The sequence below is a fragment of the Fringilla coelebs genome (assembly GCF_963513975.1).
Source record: "Fringilla coelebs genome assembly, chromosome: 4".
Taxonomy (NCBI): Eukaryota; Metazoa; Chordata; class Aves; order Passeriformes; family Fringillidae; genus Fringilla; species Fringilla coelebs.
In genome coordinates this window covers 123,263-144,242 of record NC_140032.1, presented here as the reverse complement: position 1 = coordinate 144,242, position 20,980 = coordinate 123,263, and the positions used below count along the sequence as shown (strand labels likewise).

The window sequence follows — 20,980 nt, the reverse complement described above, 5'->3', positions numbered from 1 at the left end:
AGAGCAAAAAGGTGAATGTCAGAGTCCAGAGTGGTGTTTTTCCCAGTGTGAATTATCTGCGTGTGTATGTACCTTCTTTTATGTAATTTCACCTCTTCTTTCCTTGTTCTTCTTAAACTCAGTCTCTGGAATCCAAATCCATAAATAAATGCTGCCCTCTCCTGGCTACTGAAACTCAGCAAGTCCAACCTAATAACTTGGCTTTATAATTGAATAAAGTAGTGCACTATACAGGTGGAGTTTCAGCAGGGTCTAGTGCTTGTAACTGTCCTAAGAACTTGAATTTTTGATCAATCATAGATTAAAAACATACTCAAAATATCAGAACAGATTTATGAGTGAGATAGCAGGACAGGAAACAGCCTAAAGTTGAGCCAGGGAAGATGTAGATTAGATATTAGGAAGTATTTTTTCATGCAAAGTGTTGCAAAACACTGGAATAAGCTGCTTAGGGCAATGATGGAGTCACCATCTTTGGGTGTTCAAAAAATATGCGGATGTGGCACTTGATGACATGGTTTAGGGGTGAAAATGGTGGTGGTGCTGGGTTGCCAGTTGGACTTGGTGATGTTAAAAGTTTTTTCCAACCTTAATGATTCCATGGTTTTATGATTCCCTAACAATATGCAGTTTAAAACTTAATTTTTAATGCCCAAGGTTGTGTATAAACTGTTAACAAGGGAACTGCTGCCGTCTGTAACTGGAAATCACTGCACCTTGTGTGCTAGGAATTCTGCAGCAAGGTTATGAGCTTCTCCTGACTGCAGTGCCCAGCAGCATTTGGGATAACACACTCACCATAAACCAGCATTCTGGAGACAAACTGAGGACAGCTCCCTGCGAACAGCCAAGTATGTGAGGGTTTGTTGTTATTTCTGCAAGAACTTACCGATATCATAGGCCATGAAATCCGAAGAAAAGCACTTGGCTCCATGGCTCATGGAGGTGTCGTTGTGAGTGTTTCCTCCAAACACCAGCATGGTCCCACTCACTATCACAGCTGTGTGCAAGTAGCGGAAAAATCGGCTGTCTTTGAGAATAGTCCTTCAGAAATAAAAATGTATTTGTTAATGAGACTGCTAAGTACCTGGAAAAGGCAAAACACTCCATAAATCCAAGCTGAAGAACACTTTGAGGGTGAGGATTGTATCTAACTACTTTCCTAATGAGCTGATTAACAATTACATTCCACATTGTTCAATTCCACCTGTAATTTCACTCTCATCTTTCCATTTGCTTAGCTGATTTATAATAGAAATATACCTATGAGCGCCTCTTTCCAAAGCTGTGGATCTCCAATTCATCAATTCTTTCCCTAGGGATTCTCAAGTTTTCACACTTGTCTTTTGAACATAGTCAGCCTGCGAAGACTCCAATATTTTGTAGTAGCTCTCCTTTTATAGCAACACAAAGGTCTTTCACACCGGGCAGCATCTCTGCTCACAACTAAAAATTTTATTTTAAGATCTGTACAGCTCCTGAAAATGAAGGCCTACAGGTTAATACCTGCACAAAATGCTGGCTCATTGGTGACTAAATCACGGGAACCACTAATCAAACTTACCACCAATCTCAACTTCCATCAGTAGAACTGATGGCACTGAATACAGAAGGTCATCTTTTGGAGGATTTTCCTACTTTATTGAGAGGAATTGTGTTGAAGGGAGAGGGGAATCTGTCTCTGTGCCCCTCCCTCAGGTGAGAGCCCACCTGCAGAGCTGCCCCAGCCCTGGGCTGATGCCAAAGGAAAGGTGGGAATTGTGTCCCTGTGCCCCTCCCTCAGGTGAGAGCCCACCTGCAGAGCTGCCCCAGCCCTGGGCTGATGCCACAGAAAGGTGGGAATTGTGTCCCTGTGCCCCTCCCTCAGGTGAGAGCCCACCTGCAGAGCTGCCCCAGCCCTGGGCTGATGCCAAAGGAAAGGTGGGAATTGTGTCCCTGTGCCCTCCCTCAGGTGAGAGCCCACCTGCAGAGCTGCCCCAGCCCTGGGGCCAACAGCAGGAGGACGTGGAGCTGCTGGAGAGAGCCCAGAGGAGGCCCCGGAGCTGCTGCAGGGCTGGAGCCCCTCTGCTCTGGAGCCAGGCTGGGAGAGCTGGGAATGCTCCCCTGGAGAAGGGAAGGCTCCAGGCAGAGCTCAGAGCCCCTGGCAGGGCCTGGAGGGGCTCCAGGAGAGCTGGAGAGGGACTGGGGACAAGGGACAGAGGGACAGGAGCCAGGGAATGGCTGCCACTGGGAAAGGGGAGATTGGGCTGGGATCTTGGCAAGGAATTGCTGGCTGGGAGGGTGGGCAGGGGCTGGGCTGGAATTGCCAGATTTGCTGGGGCTGCCCCTGGATCCCTGGCAGTGCCCAAGGCCAGGCTGGACACTCGGGCTTGGAGCAGCCTGGGACAGTGGGAGGTGTCCCTGCCATGGCAGCGGGTGGAATGGGTTGAGGTTTAAGTCCATTCCCCTAAGGGATATCAAGTTGAGTCTGTGGTTGACACACCTGAGGGACAGGATTTGTTCCAGAGGAACCTGAAGGAGCTCAAGAAGAGGGCCCATGGGAAGCTCATGAGATTTAACAAGGAAGAGAGGGCCTAAATCACTCAAGAATAAAAGAAAGAGTCAATGACACAAAAAAAAGGCAGAGAGAGATATGAACAGGCAGTCCTACACTCTCCACTTGTTCAACAGGGCTTGCCAGACTGACAAAATAAATGTCACAAAAGAAAATTGGTGCTGCAGGAGTTTGGAAGAACAATGTCACATTTGTTAAGTTTCTGCCTACTCAGCCAGATTTGTCCACTCCATGGCTGAAGTGCAAGATCGAATTAATCCAGAGAGGAAGTGGGGTTATTTCTGTGTATACAACTGAGGGGGAAGGAGGGGGCCTGGAAATTAATTACTCATTACCTTCCTCATCAGTACAGACTCACAAACAGATGTTGCAGAAACACAAGCTATTTTAACACCCAATAAAAGATGTAGTGACTCAAATTTACATGTGTTAACCCAAAAGACAATCAGGAGCCTTTAGAATCAACATTAAGAAAAACAGAGAATTAAGGAAAATGTTATTTCACCTCTGTTGCTCTGTTGCGGTGAAGTGTGGCTATAGCTTTTTAATAAAACTCACCTTTTGGCAGCAACAAATCACGGAAGATTTCAGCTTAAGAAATGAACATTTCAAGCAGTTATAGAGCCAGAAGAAATTAGGGTTATAATAGAAATTCTTTTACAGTTTTAACTGTAGAATGGATTATCACTCGCTTGACTGCAGTAACTGCACCAATATGCACAGGCTGTATGGCTAGCAAGAAAAAAACATCAAATATTTTTCTTTTCAGCTTGAACCAAACAATAGATTAAAATGGATTTCTTGGCTTGTTCACAGCCTTGATCATATTGATTATATCATTCTCTATTAATAAGGGGACATAAAGAGATCCAAGAGCACAGCATCTGTCCTGAATTTAGGTAGATATAAACCACTGTACCCTCATCAAATACCCATCCTCTTGTTCACTACAAACAAAAGTGACAGGGCAGTAAACAGGAAAAAAACAGAAGAAGAACCACTTACCACATGCGGGAATCCACTTCATATTTGTACAAATCATCTGCCAGCCTGTACTTGTTGGCACTGAAGGCCTTGTAACCCCCGTGGATATAGATTGATCTTGTATTTGGATCATAAACACTGCTGTGACCATATCCTCCTTGCACCAGAGCTCCACTCGTCTGCAAGATGCTCCAGGTATTTGTCACTGAAAAAAGAGTCACAAAACATGGTTCATTTCTATCCATTAATAACTCGTCAACAACACAGTGAAATAAATTTGGATTCTCCTGACTCAGATCTAGACACTGTCTCTATCACTTCATATCCAAAAATATTCCCCTTCAAAAAGTCTGTTGTCAAGAAGCATTGCCAGGTATTTTTAATTGGAGCAGAAATAGTTCTCCCACAATCATTTTTTACATATTGCAGACAAGGTTAGTAAATGAGAAATAAAAAGTAGACAAATAATAGATTGCATTTCAATGACATGAAAATGCCAGCACTGTGACTTGATTTGAAATGGGACTCAAGAGCACTTTTACTTTTTATATATATATAAATATATATATAAAGCCAGACAGCACTGAAGCCAAGTCTGACTGTGAAGACTGCAGTTAAAAACTAATATGTGATTCATGATCCTGTACCTCACTCACTAAAATAACATTGGTCTGAAGCACTTTAGACATATTATAATGGCAACTGAAATAAAAATACCCCATTACACACCAAATCTCTGTAGTAAGTGCTGAAGGAAACCCTATGCAAGCTTCCTAACTGCAGACCAGAACAGGCACACCAAAGGCAAAGGAAGTGAACAGTCTGCAAGATCACACATGGGAGAAACACATCACTGCCCCACAAGCCCTGGGTCTCCCTGGATTTCTCCGAGGAAGAAATCTCGCTCACATGGACTCCAGAGAACGAGGCTCCAGCAGATCCGCTGGATCAGCATGACTGGAGGACAAGGACAGCAGGTCCAAAGTGCTGACAGGGCCACTATTCCTGAGAATAACCAGCACACTCCTGTTGTGAACTTGCTGTGCCTAACTACGATCCAGACGTGGTCTGTGGAGCCAGAAATGTGCCTCCATTTCTGAGCTAGGTACAAGTTCAGTTTGCCTGGAAAGCTTCCTGTGCTTCTCCACTGGTTCTACTACAACTCTCTGGATCCTAAAATCAGAGCCTGGACTATTTCAGGATATGGGAATCCAGAAATTCAACACCTGTTGCCCATAGCATCTGCTGCTGGGGACATGGGTGTCAGGTTAAGCAGATATTTGGTCTGAATGGTTACAGACATTATTATATTGCAGAATTAAAAAACAATTTCAGAAGTGTTTGTTTTGTCAGAGGGAGAGAGGAAAACTAATCTAAATTGTTCCAGAGTTGCCCTGCTTTACCTCTCAATTACAGCTTTATATATTTGGGACCTAACACTGTGTATAAAGCTGGAGGCACATGGCTGCCTGCTCATTGGGTTATACAAATCTGTTAGGTCCAACTCCTTGTACATACAAACAGAAGGAGGAGAATACATTTGCCTGTGTTTTGCTATAACTTCCAAACCAGCTGCTACACTGGCAGGGCCCGGCAGGAGGGCTGCCCTCCCTCCCTCCCTCCCTCCTCACTCACGCAGGTTGTACTCCTGGACGTTGCTGATGTAGCCGTAGAGGGGGCAGTGCCCGAAGAGCACCAGCATGACGGTGCTGTTGTCCCGCAGGGTGACCACGTGGGCCGAGTGTCCCACCACGGCGTACTGCTCCTTAGCCCGGGGTGCCAGCACAGCCCAGCTCTGCTGCGGGATGTGGAACACCCACAGCTGGCTGCTCACGTTCCCCGTGGCATCCAGCTTCCCGCCGTACATGTAGATGTTATCCTGAAGGAAGGCACAAAGGGCAAGGAGTGCAGCATTTAGGAAACAGCTGTTTGGTAAGTAGTGAAGCTACTGGTCTGAAGTTACTTAATAAAGTCCCCTGGAGAGGCACTGGGGACAAGGCCTGGAGGGACAGGACACAGGGAATGGCTTCCCACTGCCAGAGGACAGGGATGGATGGGATCTTGGGAGTTAGGAATTGTTTCCTGAGAGGGTAGGCAGGCCCTGGCACCCTGAGCACACAGAGCAGCTGTGGCTGCCCCTGGATCCCTGGCAGTGCCCAAGGCCAGGTTGGACACTGGGGCTGGAGCAGCCTGGGACAGTGGGAGGTCTCTGCCATGGCAGGGGACTGGGACTAGATGATCTTTAAGCTCCCTTCCAACCCAAATAATTTTGTGATTTCATGATGAATTTCCATGCTTTGAGGTTCTTCCACAGTGCTCTGTTTGTGAATGACAGTGTGTGGAGTTTTTTGAATAATTATGATTAAGTTTTGCCCAGGCCTGCACTGTTTGAGCTGAACAACATTCCAAAGCCCAAAGGTCAATAAAAGATCAGCTCATTTCCTTTCCACAGACTTTGCCATCCTGATCTCACATGGTCTACATTTACCATGTAGACCACACAGGTGAGAAAGGAGGTAAAAACTGTCAAATCCACTTGCTGTGTCAAATGCTGGATGATTAGATTCACAAATTTACTTGCAGAGCAAGTAACAAAAATCCCTAATCCCCCAGCTCTGCTTTGGTGTCTTGGACAACAGAGCTCATAAAAATATTTATGTGATCTACATAAAAGGCAGCTGGGGACCTCCAGCAAACTCAGCCTTAGGCATTCTTGTCAGCACAGACAGCAAGAAGGAAATAACGGACTCACTGGCCTCAAAAAGCCATCTTCAAAATCTCTGAAAAAAGGGCAAAGAAGGACCACACAGGCAGAGACACTACAGACATCCTAGGACAGCCACCCAAGGATTCCCAGGAGCACAAGGGTACAGCCTGGGCTAAGCATGGACAAGCCTCTGAATGAGGAACACTCCTCCCAAAGCAAGGCTGACCTGGGATAAGGAGTGGGAAGCAGGAGAGAAGGGGAAATAGCTGGGAAGTGAGTCTGGAACACTGAACTTACCTTGTGCAATGCCAATGAATGACCATATCTCATCTCTACTGAGTTCACAGAGCTGTTCAGTGGAAGCCACTCTTCAGAAATGAGATCATACCTGTATAATTAAAACTGAATTACTTTCCAAGAAATAGGTATTAAAGCTGAAAATATGATTGTTTGTCCTTTCTAAGATTTGGGGAAAATTATTTACCAATATAGTATGTTAGATATAATTATTTACTGAAATAATAAATCCTGCCATGATTTCAGCATGCATAAAGCTCATACAAACTACTTATGGGTTGAAAAAAAACAGTTGAGCCTGCTTTGTTAGTCAATATCCACAGGTTGATTTCCTTTGCCCTGTTTTCTTTTTCCTACAAACCCAAGAGCTAGTGCATTGCCTATTGAGCTGTGACAACCTACAGCACCTCTCCCTCAAAAAAGTAAGAAAACTTCACACTAAACTTAGGTAATTTCTAACAACTTGATTAAAAAACTCTGCCAGTGCTTAAAAAGAACTTTTTAATTATGTCTTTGCCATTCATGCTTAAAAAAACATAAACCCTCTGCCCCGAAAATGGCTTGTGGCTTTTCATTTAAAATAAGGCACTATATTTGCCAAGCTTAGGGCCTTGTGAGATAAAAATCATCTCTGAGAAAGCATTCAACAAAGCCATAGGGTATCCTATTAAAAAACAAGGTGTGACTACGGAGGAGTAAATTGTGGGTGCAACTAGCAACTGTTCAACATCTAAATGTGTGTTTTCAGCTCCTCTTCCCCTAGAAGAACTATTAACTCAGGATGTGAGTGCAGAATACACAGTTTTCACTTAGGTCCATCAAAGTGAGGTATGCGAATATCTCTGGAAAAAAAATCCAGCTTTTGCCTAGATCTGCCCTAATACAATATAAAATCTGGGGTTTTTTAAATGGAGTACTTCCATGAAGTACACAATTATTACTTTATATTTTAGTTACTGTTAGACCTCCTCAAACAACTGCATAAACACCCTGTTTGGTGTCTCATCCACTGTGGATAACAACCCAGAGTAATCAGTAGGTGTTAATTAATGAGCCAAAAACTCAAGTCACACAGACACAACATAGAGAAGGGCTAAAAACACTGAAGCAAAATTACCCTCTTCGAATATGAGGCTAGATATAATTTAGGAGCTGGCCCAGAAATACACAGAGAATAGTTAAATGCTGTCAGACACAGATGAATCAAAAGCTCACTGAACATCAGGAACCTTATGCTTTTCTATTCCAAAATTAGCAGCCCTTAGCAAGATTTTTCCCCATCTCAAACATGAGCCTGAGTTTTTATTACGGTTGTTTTCCCTTGGAGATGAAGCACAGACCAAAGCAAAGCACATCAGGTGGCATTTCCTAAAAATAACTCTCAAATCTAAGTTCCTACCTTTAGTTTTTATTATCTGGGTTTATACTCACGCTAAAACCTTCTGAGAGTCAGAATGATTGAAGACATAGCCTCCAACAATCCACATTTTATTGTCATGGATGACGGCTTTGTGAGATGCTCTAGCAAGTTTTGGAAGAGCGTATTCTTCCCGTTCCCAAAACGACTGGTTTGCAGGAAGAGGAATTGAACAGCCAGGACCTGGGAAAAGAAGGTTTAAAATTGTATTTTTTTCCAAAACCTGTATTTCAGCTGGAAGTCAATCTCCTGGTAGTGCTGTAGCTCGTTTCATTTAATATGAGACTAATTCTTACATCTCAGTAGGTCTTTGCAAAGGAAACGTGTGCTCAAGCCAGATCACTGCCAAGTTGGATGTGGCTGATCAGCTCAACAGGACATGAGAATGAGGCATTTCACACGTTCAAACAGGTCAACTGGGGCAACTAGGCTCAAATTTGCTTCAGGTGCATAGGAATGAGGCTTGAAGGGATGCCTATACACCACAGGTTAGTCCCTCTTTGGATGGTGACAAAGTTGCTTTTAAAAGCAGTCATAAAAAAACACAGAATCACACACTGGGATGGGTTGGAAAGATCCCCTTCCATTCCCCTGCCATGGCAGGGACACCTTCCACAGGGTGCCCCAAGCCTCAATGTCCAACCTGGCCTTGGGCACTGCCAGGGATCCAGGGGCAGCCACAGCTGCTCTGGGCACCCTGTGCCAGGGTGTCATCACGCTCATTGTAAAAAACTTCTTCCTTATATCTAATCTAAACCAGCCTAGCTTCAATTTAGTCATTCCCCTTGTCCTGGCATTCCAGGCCCTTGTCCAACATCCTTCTCTAGCTCTCATGGAGGCCCTCTGGGCACTGAAGTCTCCCTGGAGCCTTCTCTTCTCCACACCTCCAGCTCTCCCAAACTGTCTCCAAAGCTGAGAGGCTCCAGCCCTTGGAGCTTCTCTGTGTCCTCTCCAGCATATCCACCCATCCACATGAAGTGTGATCTTTTAAATTTAAAAAGCAGATACTCTGTTCCTAGTCAAAATGCTAATACTTGTCATGCAGAACATTCCCATGTACTCCCAGTTAAACTGCCAGCTCCATACATAGAAAATGCATCCCCCAAAGTTCTGTGTACCCACCAGGAGACTCACCTTGCCAGCCTGCAGAGCACACACAGGCTCTGGAGCCGTTGAGGCTGCAGTGGCCCCGCTCAGGAGCCCCGCAGTTCCCCGGACAGTAGGGAATGTCACAAGCCTCTCCCTTCCAGCGCTCGGCACACTCACACTGCGGGGCCATGCTGCTGCTGTTGAGCCTGCACTCCCCTTGGCCAGAGCAGTTATTGGGACACATATTGAAACTGGGGACAGAGCACAAAGCAGCTCATCAGGAAGGAAAGAGATCCCCAAGAATTATTAACAAAGGCAAGAGTGATGCTGAACAAAGTGAATACAAATAATTACAAACCAAGAGAGAGTCATCTGCTACCTGGCATGATGCACCGGTAGAGATTTTTACTCTGTTCCTAAAAAACTGTCTAATTTCACAAGTTAAACTTGCAGCTCCTCTGAGAAAATGATCAATATGATTTTTAGCCATTTGTAAGGCAAACGACTTGCCTTAAAACACCCAACAGTAACTGAGGACTTTAATCAAGAGTGTAAGGCTGCTGCGGCGTCTGTGCAATTTATACTTAAACTGCTTACAATTAGGTGCTATTCTGGGATCTGCTTACCAAGAGAACAAGTGGAGATGAAGCCCAAGCCAAAGACGTGCCTGGTTTGAATAATTTCTGATTTTATAATATCTGCAATTTAGCTGAGGCAATACCAGACACAACCTTGGTAAAGGCTCAAATTTTGAGATCATAATAATTTCCAGACTCCAGTTTTTGCTGGTGTATCAACCAGAATAATTCAGAGATGGGACTTAGTACCCATATTCTCACTGTCACTGGTTCCAAGACAATTTCACAAGTGCTGAGAAAACTACTACCAACACTCAGCGATAACTATGAAGACTGTTATGTACCATTCAATCTACTTGCTGGAAAAATGTTATGAGCAAATAAGAACCAGAACACAAAACAGCACTTGAAAATTGTTTGAAATGATGAAGAAAGTGACGAATTAGAAGAATATTGTTCTTGAAGACAGTATTTTATTGCAATGGTGCAACTCCAACAGCTGGCAGTAGATGGAGTCCTGGTTTATGCAATCAGTCAGACTTGGAAAACACTGCCTCTTCAGCTCCTCTGATCCGAGTAACTTTGCATACACGCCTCATCTTCTTCTGGAGCTTTCAAGGGGTGCTGGATGCCCCCTATTTTAAAAAAAAATACTATTATGTGGGTTATTGAGCACATATTTGTGTTCTTACTAAGGATGAAAGCACTGAGACTTGATATTCAAAAACTGAGCTCCTCATTTTAAGAGGAAGACAATTTTGGCAAGAAGTCAGTTATGACTGAAGTTTTTCCAGTTGTTTTTTCTGAAAGAGGTGAGACTTTCTGCAGGTTACTCCCAAATTAAATCTCCTGGTGTGACACAAACATAACTTGCATCTGTAGGAGCAAAAAAAATCCAAAGCTCATGATCCCTGCAGAAGCAAAACCTTCCATCTCTGTGAGTATGTCCATACATTTACCTCAAGACAGAACCTTTTTAAAAGCAGTTGATGAATTAGGGAGCACACCAGAATTACTTTTAAAAAGCTCATCAATGAGGACTAAATACATGTCAGTGAACAGAAAGCACTCATCCATTTAGAATACGAATGAATATAAAACCAGTCCAGAATAAAAAGAAGCTAGATGAAGGGATTCAATCCAGGGATTGACTAAGAAATCAAATCCCAAGGATGAGGACCCTCAAGAGCACATACAGCCCAGTGTCTCAAGTGAAATGTGTGGCTGATGGAAAAGTGTGTTTGTGCTAGAGTATCTCTGCAGTGTACTCAGGAGAACAGACGTGCACAAAACACATCAATTCTTTTTGATTAGAGAGAATCAAATTGATCTAATAGTGTAAAATAAATAGTAAGATGTCTTTTGGAGCAAATATTCGTCCACACTTACAACTGACAAGTTGTAACATTGAGAACATGCCACTTATTAGCTGTTGCAAGGGTATAATAAAGATTAAAATCTAATTTCAGGTGTCCGCTCATAATTACACACTTCAATGGCAACTGCTTATTTCAAGAAAAAAGTAAGAAAAGGGGAAAACTCCTTTTGCTCAACCTGCAGCATCACTGTGGAGTGGTGCCACTTACTTATAGGTGATGTTAAACCCTGTGAGATTATAGGCAGCATCACTGAAGAAATGTAGAAGAGCATATCCAGAAGTAGCTACAACTTCAGGTACTGTTTCATTGCTGTCTTTCTCAGGAACAATAAGACCACTGGAAAAGTAAAGGAACAATATTAGAAGTGAAATAAAAGGGAGCAAATGGAGCAATAAAAGGGAGCCACAAGAGTAAATGCACCAGGACTATCAATAAAATAATTGAAACTCCATGTATTTCCATTATTTGAAGTATAATGAATTTGTGGAATCATAAATAAATATATTTTGGAAGTATTTAACCTGAGAAAACCTGAAACTGTCTAGAATGTTAGATTTCCATATCAAAAACCTTCCATCCCTTGTCACTCAGCAATGAATTAAGCAGGTCCCATTCATAAAACAAGGTAGCACCTTTGGAAATGGAAATTAATGTGTCCCAAAAGAATAAAATCTGTATTATGAAGTCAAACTAAAGGTCTGCTGAGCCCAGGTCTCCTCCTGACTGTGGGCTACAAAAATGATTGGGAAAGGCTGTGACAAACCAAGCAAGTACAGAGCATTGTGGCAATGTGTAATCCACCTTCCAGACACCCAGTTCAGATGCTTAGACCTGGAGAACGCACTCAAGCCAGCACAGTAAAATAAACCACTCAGCCATGCTTCTATCCAATTAATTTCTTAATCATTTATATCGTTTTCACCGGAAAAATCTACAGCAGTGAGGCTAACAACTTAATTCCACAACAGCAGAAAAAGGATCATTCTACTAATTTTTGACTTGCTGCCTCTTGGGTTCCTTTTCTATGAGAAATACAAACAGTTAGCCATGGAATCACAGACTGGTTTGCATTAGAGGCTTAAACCAGAGACTTAAAACTCATCTTGTTACAGCCCCTGCCATGGCAGAGACACCTTCTGCTATCCCGGGCTGCTCCAAGCCCCAGTGTCCAGCCTGGCCTTGGGCACTGCCAGGGATCCAGGGCCAGCCCCAACTGCTCTGGGCACCCTGTGCCAGGGCCTGCCCACCCTGCCAGGGAACAATTCCCAATTCCCAAGATCCCATCCAGCCCTGCCCTCTGGCAGTGGGAGCCATTCCCTGGCTCCTGTCCCTCTGTCCCTTGTCCCCAGCCCCTCTCCAGCTCTCCTGGAGCCCCTCCAGGCCCTGCCAGGGGCTCTGAGCTCTGCCTGCAGCCTTCCCTTCTCCAGGGGAGCATTCCCAGCTCTCCCAGCCTGGCTCCAGAGCAGAGGGGCTCCAGCCCTGCAGCAGCTCCGGGGCCTCCTCTGGGCTCTCTCCAGCAGCTCCACGTCCTCCTGCTGTTGGCCCCAGGGCTGGGGCAGCTCTGCAGGTGGGCTCTCACCTGAGGGAGGGGCACAGGGACACAATTCCCACCTTTCCTGTGGCATCAGCCCAGGGCTGGGGCAGCTCTGCAGGTGGGCTCTCACCTGAGGGAGGGCACAGGGACACAATTCCCACCTTTCCTGTGGCATCAGCCCAGGGCTGGGGCAGCTCTGCAGGTGGGCTCTCACCTGAGGGAGGGGCACAGGGACAGATTCCCCCCTCCCCCGCTGCCCACACTGAGATCAGCCCAGGGCACAGGGACATTCTGGGTCCCAGCTCACGAGGCCAGGGTACGTCCATTTTCTTACCCACCAGCATCACCAAGTCCTCCCCTCCAGGGCTGCTCTCAATCCCTCCATCCCCCAGTCAGTTTTCATACTAAGGATTGCTCCAATCGGATGCAGGACCTTGCACTTGACCTAGTTGAATCTCATGAGGTTCCTACAGTGCCAGTCCTTGGCCATGTCCAGGTTCCTCTGGATGCCATCTCATACCTCAGGCATTTCAACTGCCCCACATCATCTTATCATCTCTTCTTTTATAAGCTCTACCTGACTCATCATATCCGTGTTTGTTGTCCTTTCTATCATAGCAGCCTGTCACACTCCCAACTCCCACCTCATTCTTTGCTTCACACTTCTAGATGCCTTTGGCTGTTTCTCTCACCCTTCCAGGTTCTCAGAGATCCTCCATCCTTTTAGTTTTCCAGAACTAGCAGAGAGAAGCAAAGATGGTGGGCAAGACTATCTACAGCATTCCAGACACACCACAGATTTATATAATGGTTTGTCAAAATAATTGGAATAAACTGACAAAGTAAAATGAGCTTTGAAAAAAGTAATTACGATCTATTTACCTATTGCACTAAATACTTTGTATCTGAGAGGGAATGTGTATTTTTCATTTAACAGAAGCCTGACAAAACCAAAAAAAGTAGAAGTTGATTCCTCCCTCATACAAAAGGCATCAAAGTGGGCACAAATTCAAAGTCTATTGAATATATGTTTTTAAAAGCCTTTATCCATGTACAGCATATTGTCTACCACCCCCTGTTCACAGTCAGCTGCTGTTCCCCTGTACAGACCCAGCTTTCCCCAGCTGCACTCCCGTCTCCCGAGGCAAAGTCAAAGCTCTGTGACAAGCAGGGACTCGAGGGGCAGAGCAGAGCGTGCGGGGCAGGGAGCCAGGGGCAGCTCCAAACAGCCCGACCTTGGCCCCTGCCCAGCCACTCCCCAGATCCCAAGGCCACCAGCAGGCAAAAAGCAATGATGAAAAGGATTTCCCCCAGGAAGAACTTACTTCTCCTCTTTTCACATCTATTTAGAATAGAAAGCTAATGCAGTTGAAGACAGTTTCCTAGGTCAGAGTGTCATGGTTTGAGCCTGGCGCAATGCCAGTGCCCCCATGAAAATACTTCGGCCCTGGTGTCTGCTGCGAGATGTGATCAGAAAATACAACAAAGCAGGCCCCAGCTTAGAAATAAAAGGGAAAAAACTTTATTAATCTACAACTATACATAAAGAGAAACACACAGAATTTGGAATGAAAGCCTTACATGTCACATTCCTCCTCCCCCCCCCCACCAAATTTCCAATAAATCCACCCTTCAGATCATCAACTCTCGATCCATCACCACCCTTTAGATAATCAATTCTCAGTTCATCAAGGAGAGAGGAGTCTCTCTTGCACCATGGGCTTCCCCTGGAAACACCTTTGAAACCTCTTGTGTTTCCCGGTCACACGTGGCGCCGCCCAGAGATCATCTGCCAGTGTGACCTCCTCCTTCCATGCCCAGTGCTCTCACCACTATGCATGGACCAGAGCTGCTTCTAGGGTTTGCCTTTTCAAGGATGCTGTGCTTTTTTGGAACTGGGCAAAGTCTCTCACCTTTGGGACACCTGCCCCCCCCCGCCCCAGATTTCACCCCCTGGGGCCGAGGGGTCCCAAGAACAGAGATCTTCCTCTTCTTCCCTGAAGACGGAGGGCACCACCACCCTCCTCACCCATCGTCTGTTCCCGCCACTCCTTCACATCACATCACTGCACTCTCTTGGCTCCAAGCCATCGCCTCCCCCCTAAACGCAGTCTCTTTGTCACAGGAAAAGTGGTTCCATCGATGGCTATACAAGAAAAGTCCAGCCAAAGGCCACTCCATCACCTCTTTCCACCTAGGATTCTTCTCAACTTCTCTCGTGGCCCATTTCCTCTTCTCTCCTCTATATCTCTTCTCATTCAACTCCAGAAGGAATCAGCATTTGTAAGGTTCCCATCATCCAAAAAGGGTTAAAGTCTCAGGCTCGGCCTGTGCAGAACTTCCACGGCTGCCCTGCCGGGCACCTTCTCCCCGCACTCCCCCCTTCTCCTTCTCACTGGCTGTGCTATCAAATCTCAAGGTAACACAGGCACAGACACCAGCCCGCTCTCTCTCTCTCCTCCGGGGGAGGGCTGCCCGATATCTCTCTGGGTTCCTCCACCCTTCCGTCCTGCAGGGGCCTTCTCCTCCCTCCTCTGTCCAGGCCCCCCTGCCTACCTGACTCAGGCCTCGTGGCTTCCCCTCCGCCGCCCAGTCTGGAGCCGGGCAGGGCAGCTCTGAGCTCTTTCACCCACCTGAACCAAGAGTTTTCCCCCGGGAGTTCTCAGCTTTTAACCCCCTGTGTTCTCAGGATCAGTGGCCACACCAGGTGCCAATATTCAAATCTGAGAACCTATTGGTTTGACCACAGCATCCCAAAAAAACCTACTTCCTCTCAAACCACGACACAGAGTAACTAAGTTTATCTGCTCAAGGAAATCACTCACAGCTATCCACAGTACCCATTAATACCACCTGGGAAGCACTTTTTGTGACCTGAACTTTTCTGTCCCTATGATACAATACAATGTTGTGCTCTAAGAACAGAAAAGACACCCAGCAGTCCTTTTTATTACAAATTTGGAGGTATGTGCACCAAGACCAGCAGATGAACAAGCTACCTACAGCAGGATCACACTGACAACTGCACAATAGCCCTTTCTGCACAAATCTTACAGTGGACAAAAAGATGTCCTTCATTTCACCAACACACCATAAAAATCACTGGAACCTGATCCCATGTTTTGGCTAAGCAACTCCAGCACATCTGCTGATACACATTTCAATATTTCCTTATGAGAAAACCAAGTTTCCCCCCTGCTGCTCATTCACTTCTCAATGATAAGGGATTAAACAGCAAAATTAATTCCCTTTTCATCTCTCTGGAACAGGTGCTTTGTTTCATTCTCAACATTTGAGACTTCTGAAGTTTCTCTCCCCCAAAAGACCATCTCCCACAAAACCAAAGAACAAAAAGCCTAACAAACTTTTTGTTTGGTTCATAATATTCCCTTGTAATGGACACTATAGGACATTACATCTCCACCACAGGAAAACAAACATTTGAAAATAATTTGGGTGAGGCAAACTGCAGCTCAGGGACAAGAAAAAAAATGCTTTGTTCTGGTTTCTTCTTCAGCACTTAGCAGTGATATTACAGGGCAAAATACGTGGAAGGCAAGACAAAAATTCCCCTCAATAATCTTTCCTAATAAAAGGACTATCCTTGACAATTCTTTGTGTTCTCAAAGAAATCTCAAATTTGGGATTTGTTTGACCAGAAGACAGGTACCTCCAAAACAATGCTTTCATCCCAGATACTCCCTATTTCCATCTTTTTCTGGTGATTCAGGTGTAAATAACTAAAGAGGATGCTATCCAACCTACATAAATTTAAGACACTCTAAGGAAATTTTATCACAGAATTGTCTAGGTTGGAAGGGACCTTAAAGGTCATCTAGTCCAAGGCCCTGCCACAAGCAGGGACACCTTCCACCAGACCAGGTTGCTCTAAGTCCCATCCAACCTGGCCTTGAACACTTCCAGGGATAGGGCATTTAAATTTTTTTCACAGAAAGCCATGAAGAGGACACAACACAGTGGGAAGAATCAGATGCCTGAAAGGTTGAACCTCAAAAACAGTGAATAAATCCATCTGCTCCCAGCATCATATGGAATAAACAGAAGCACATCAGAATTTACATCTGCCATGAAAAAGAATCCAATAGGCAGAATCAGAACGATAGAAGATTATGCAAAATTTCCTTTAAATTATGATCCAGAATCTCTGAGCAACTCAACTCTGGCCAAGATTAGCATGTTTCACAACACACTGCTTTTATTTCCTTTCATAAGGTTTCAAAACATTTTGCAACCATCTCTACTCCAAAGCAAATAAACACTCCTACTCAGCTCAGCTGCCCAGTAACACCCAGGGAAAGGCAAACCTCTGCTTTGGACTGAAATAACATCTATTTCCTGTAAGCTGGATTGCTGAAGTCAATGGCAGAAAGTAAAAAACTAACAGAGAATCAATGAAACATAGAATGGCCTGATTTGAAGATCATCCTGTTCCACCTGTTGCCATGGGCAGGCACACTTTCCATTATCCCAGGGTGCTCCAAGCCCCAGTGTCCAACCTGGCCTTGGGCACCTCCCAGGGAACAATTCCTGCCCAATATCCAATCTAGACCTACTCTCTGATAGCAGGAAGTCATTCCTCCTTGTCCTGTCACTCCACCCTCTTGTCCAAAGTCTCTCTCCAACTCATCATGGAGGCTCATTTCAAGTACTGGAAGTTCACAATTACATCCAGGAGACCCAACTTCTCCACTGCCCTGCACACACTGACTGCCCCGTTCTTTCCTCTAGAGTATTGAAAAATCAGAATAATTTAAAACAAAGGCGCCTTCTCTATTATTTTTCTTGGATTTGCTATGTGAGTATCACGGTATTGGCATATTCCTCATTTCCTCCAGAGACACAACCTGTTAGAGGTCAAAGCATGAGAAGCTCTACTAAGCAGAAAATGGGCATAATTGGGAGTCAGAAAAAGGGTGAAAATACACAGTAAAACTCAACAATGAGTAAAAGGATAAAGATGATACTGAAAAATCAGCTTTGCAATCCATCAAAATCCAATGCAAACAAATTATCCTAATTTTAAAATACTTTGATCCATCTGACACACACACAAAATGGCAACAGTTCTCTGCTACTAAAAACCAGTCCATGCACCTCATTCATACTCAGAAATAGAAGAGTAAAACTAAAACTAAAAACAGAAGTAACAGTAGACTAAAAATAAAACAATACCAAAAAAATTAAAAAGGAGGGAGGAGAATATAAGGAGACATGTCAAATTTATTTTCTTAAAGGAAGCAAGATGATTCCCAAACATGGACTTTTAAGGAAACAAACCCATTGCAAAAACACATACTAAAAAAACCCTAGACTATAGAGTCTTTATAGAGCTGGCAGCCCCTCAAATTACAATCTTCCTTGAAATCTTCTCCCCTTGGTGCAGTAGAGGTAGACCCAGATGCTGCAGCACCGTGACAGGGAAGCTTGTCTGTCTACAGAAGCCTCCAGATCAGGGGCTTTGCCCAAAAACCTCCTCAGTTCTTACATGACTGTTGTTATTGAATCATGGAACAGTTGTTAGTCAATCATGGAACAGTTTAAGCTGAAAAGGACCTTAAGGATCATCCCATCCCACCCCTGCCATGGGCAGGGACACCTCCCACTGTCCCAGCTGCTCCAGCCCCAGTGTCCAGCCTGGCCTTGGGCACTGCCAGGGATCCAGGGGCGGCCACAGCAAATCTAGGCACCCTGTGCCAGGGCCTGCCCACCCTGCCAGGGAACAATTCCTAATTCCCAAGATCCCATCCATCCCTGCCCTCTGGCAGTGGAAAGCCATTCCCTGGCTCCTGTCCCTCTGTCCCTTGTCCCCAGTCCCTCTCCAGCTCTCCTGGAGCCCCTCCAGGCCCTGCCAGGGGCTCTGAGCTCTGCCTGGAGCCTTCCCTTCTCCAGGGGAGCATTCCCAGCTCTCCCAGCCTGGCTCAGCAGTAGGGAAGCTCCAGCCCTTGGAGCAGCTCTGTGGCCTCCTCTAGACTTGCTCTGGCAGCTCCAGGTCCTTCTGCTATTGGAAGCCTCTGAGCTGGATACACATTCCCATGGCAGCAATGTCAGCTACAATTTCTGGCAAATAACTGAGGAATAGAAGGAAAAAATAGAGGAGGGTCAACAATATGATCTATGGATGAGGAGAGGTAGAAAGAGTGACATTTCTTTAACTTCAAGGAGAGACAGCTGAAGAAGGGTGAAACCCAATTTTTGACCTCAACTACCTCAGGAGAGATTACCAGAGGTTCACAAGAAAAGGACAGAAGCAACACACAGGTTGCAGCAAGGGATTGTGGCTAGACAATAGTATTAGATTCATTTTATATCATTATTTTAACACGAATCTCTGGACCACTGACCCAGAGGATCGACAAGATCTCTATCCTAAAGATAAATTCCCACCTTGAATGGACACAGGGCTCTGATGGTCATCCTGCTTTGAGAGAGGAATCAGACCCTTCCAACCCAACTCAGTCCTACACCTAAATTTGGGTGCTCAAGTGCCATATTTACCAACAACTACCACAAGGCTGGTGAGCTGCTCCTGCTCTGAGGGAACACAGGCTCACGTGATCCTCCACCTGGCACCTGAGAGCAACCACAGCAGCTGCTGGGCCACTGCCAAACATCCTGCAGAACAACAACTGGGTTTGACCAGGAAAATACCCCCTGCCAACCAGAGCAAAACCAAAATAAAGGTGCAAAACCAGCTCTGGAAAATGTTTAATGCAGAGTAAAGTTAGCAAAACCAACTCAGTTCAAAGGTGCTGAGTGTAGTTTGTCTAAGTCAGATTTCTTCATCAGTGCTGACAAACATGCTGCATTTGTTTCCATGTTCTTTTACTGCATTTTTGAAGCAGCACATTTACACAGTCTCATTATGCCTGCGGTCACAAATATAAGCCAGCAAAGATATTTTTAACACTGTTTAATAAAAAAGCTTAATATGCAGGACCAGACAGCTCTGGGGGCTCTCAGAATACAAGGAGTTTAGTCTATGCACACACTTGAACTGTGTAAATGTTGGCATTAAGCAAATATTTATTGCTGTTAAAAATTGATAAAACAAACTTAAAGCTTCCCTACAGTACAGTGCTGAGGATTCCCAAGATCATCTTATATATATACAAGACTATATATATATTTCAGGATAAATATCATCATGTGAGCAAACATAAATGAGCATCAGAAGGTCAAGAAAACCAAATGAGAGCAGTGAAGGAAGTGAAGGTTCAGGGGACTGCTATAAAAAGTCAGGGATGGAATAAAAATTGAGTTGAGAGAAAGGAATTTCTAGTGTTTATCAACAAACTCTGAAAGCTTACAGGGCCAAACTGTATAAAGCTCAGTCTTGCAAATCTCCTGGCAGGGTGCAAATAATGAACAAGGAAATATGGTTATGGTATTAAGAAATTGAATATACCCCAACTAAATTGAGAAAATATGAACACTGCTCTTAAACTCCAAGGCATTTATATTGTATTAGAGAAAGGTGTTTTTCAACAGATGCTTTCTGGTACTTCACCAAAACGAGAAGCATCTGCCACTTCCTGAACTTGGAATACTGAACACCACAGCTCACTGTTAATAAAGTTAAATTCAAATGTCATCTAAAGAAGCAATTAAAAAAAAAAAAGGTCTTTTTTCCCTACCTCAAAAACATTATTGTACTAAGTTCACATTTCCTTGTCCTCAGGACCAGTCTTCCTGATTTACTGACTTCCCAGTCTGAAACATAACTGTTAATGCTGTGAACTACTTGTAAGTTCAATTTTAAAAGACCAATAATTTTTGGAAAACACACAAGAAATGGCAGGCACAAATCATCATTTCACCTTTTCACCAGTGTATTAAAAAATAGCTCGATTACAACAAAATGACATTGGGTCAAGATGACATTTCCTCCTCTTCCTGCACATCAGTCAGAGCATGATACCAGGAGAGCACTTCCAGGTGGCATTGCCACATTTTTGGAGGTTTTTAGAAGAAAAAGGTTATTCCTTCTTCAAATTAGGTGTTTTGACTTCACATTAGTCTGAAGCTTTACAGGAAACATTCTTTTACTCCAAAACAACACAACATTTGCCACTGAAGACCAAAATAACCACATGTGGTGGTTTAACTTTTTATCAACTTTTGTCCCTCTGCTGATCTTCTCTCACAGGCATTATAAGGATGTTTTAGAACAAACATGAAGTATTTTTAGACCTTTATTTCACATATGAGAGGAAGCCCAGCAGAAGGTTAATTCTGGAAATAGTCACGCAGCTACTTGGAACAAGCAGAGTCCAAGGGGAACCATTAGTTTTTTCCATAGATAACTTGGGATTATTTTCCTAATTTCAGTTTAAAGAATAAAAAGCATAAGGTGGTGGTGTCACTGCAAGACTGAAACACAGAAAAGCACAAGTTATGTTTAGGTCTCAGGATAAAATACG

The 20,980-nt window shown here is 44.4% G+C and overlaps 1 protein-coding gene across 1 annotated transcript in view; it reads right to left on the bottom strand.

Annotated features, from left to right (window-relative positions):
- Positions 1 to 20,980, bottom strand: part of ATRN (attractin) — a 150,020-nt gene that overhangs the window by 90,915 nt on the left and 38,125 nt on the right. The window contains exons 4-10 of the mRNA XM_084204998.1: positions 11,213 to 11,341; positions 9,094 to 9,299; positions 7,974 to 8,142; positions 6,543 to 6,633; positions 5,174 to 5,417; positions 3,560 to 3,743; positions 890 to 1,044 (exon numbers count right to left, since the gene is read on the bottom strand). Of these exons, the coding sequence (XP_084061124.1) occupies positions 890 to 1,044; positions 3,560 to 3,743; positions 5,174 to 5,417; positions 6,543 to 6,633; positions 7,974 to 8,142; positions 9,094 to 9,299; positions 11,213 to 11,341 (1,178 nt within the window). The remainder of the gene's footprint in view (positions 1 to 889; positions 1,045 to 3,559; positions 3,744 to 5,173; positions 5,418 to 6,542; positions 6,634 to 7,973; positions 8,143 to 9,093; positions 9,300 to 11,212; positions 11,342 to 20,980) is intronic.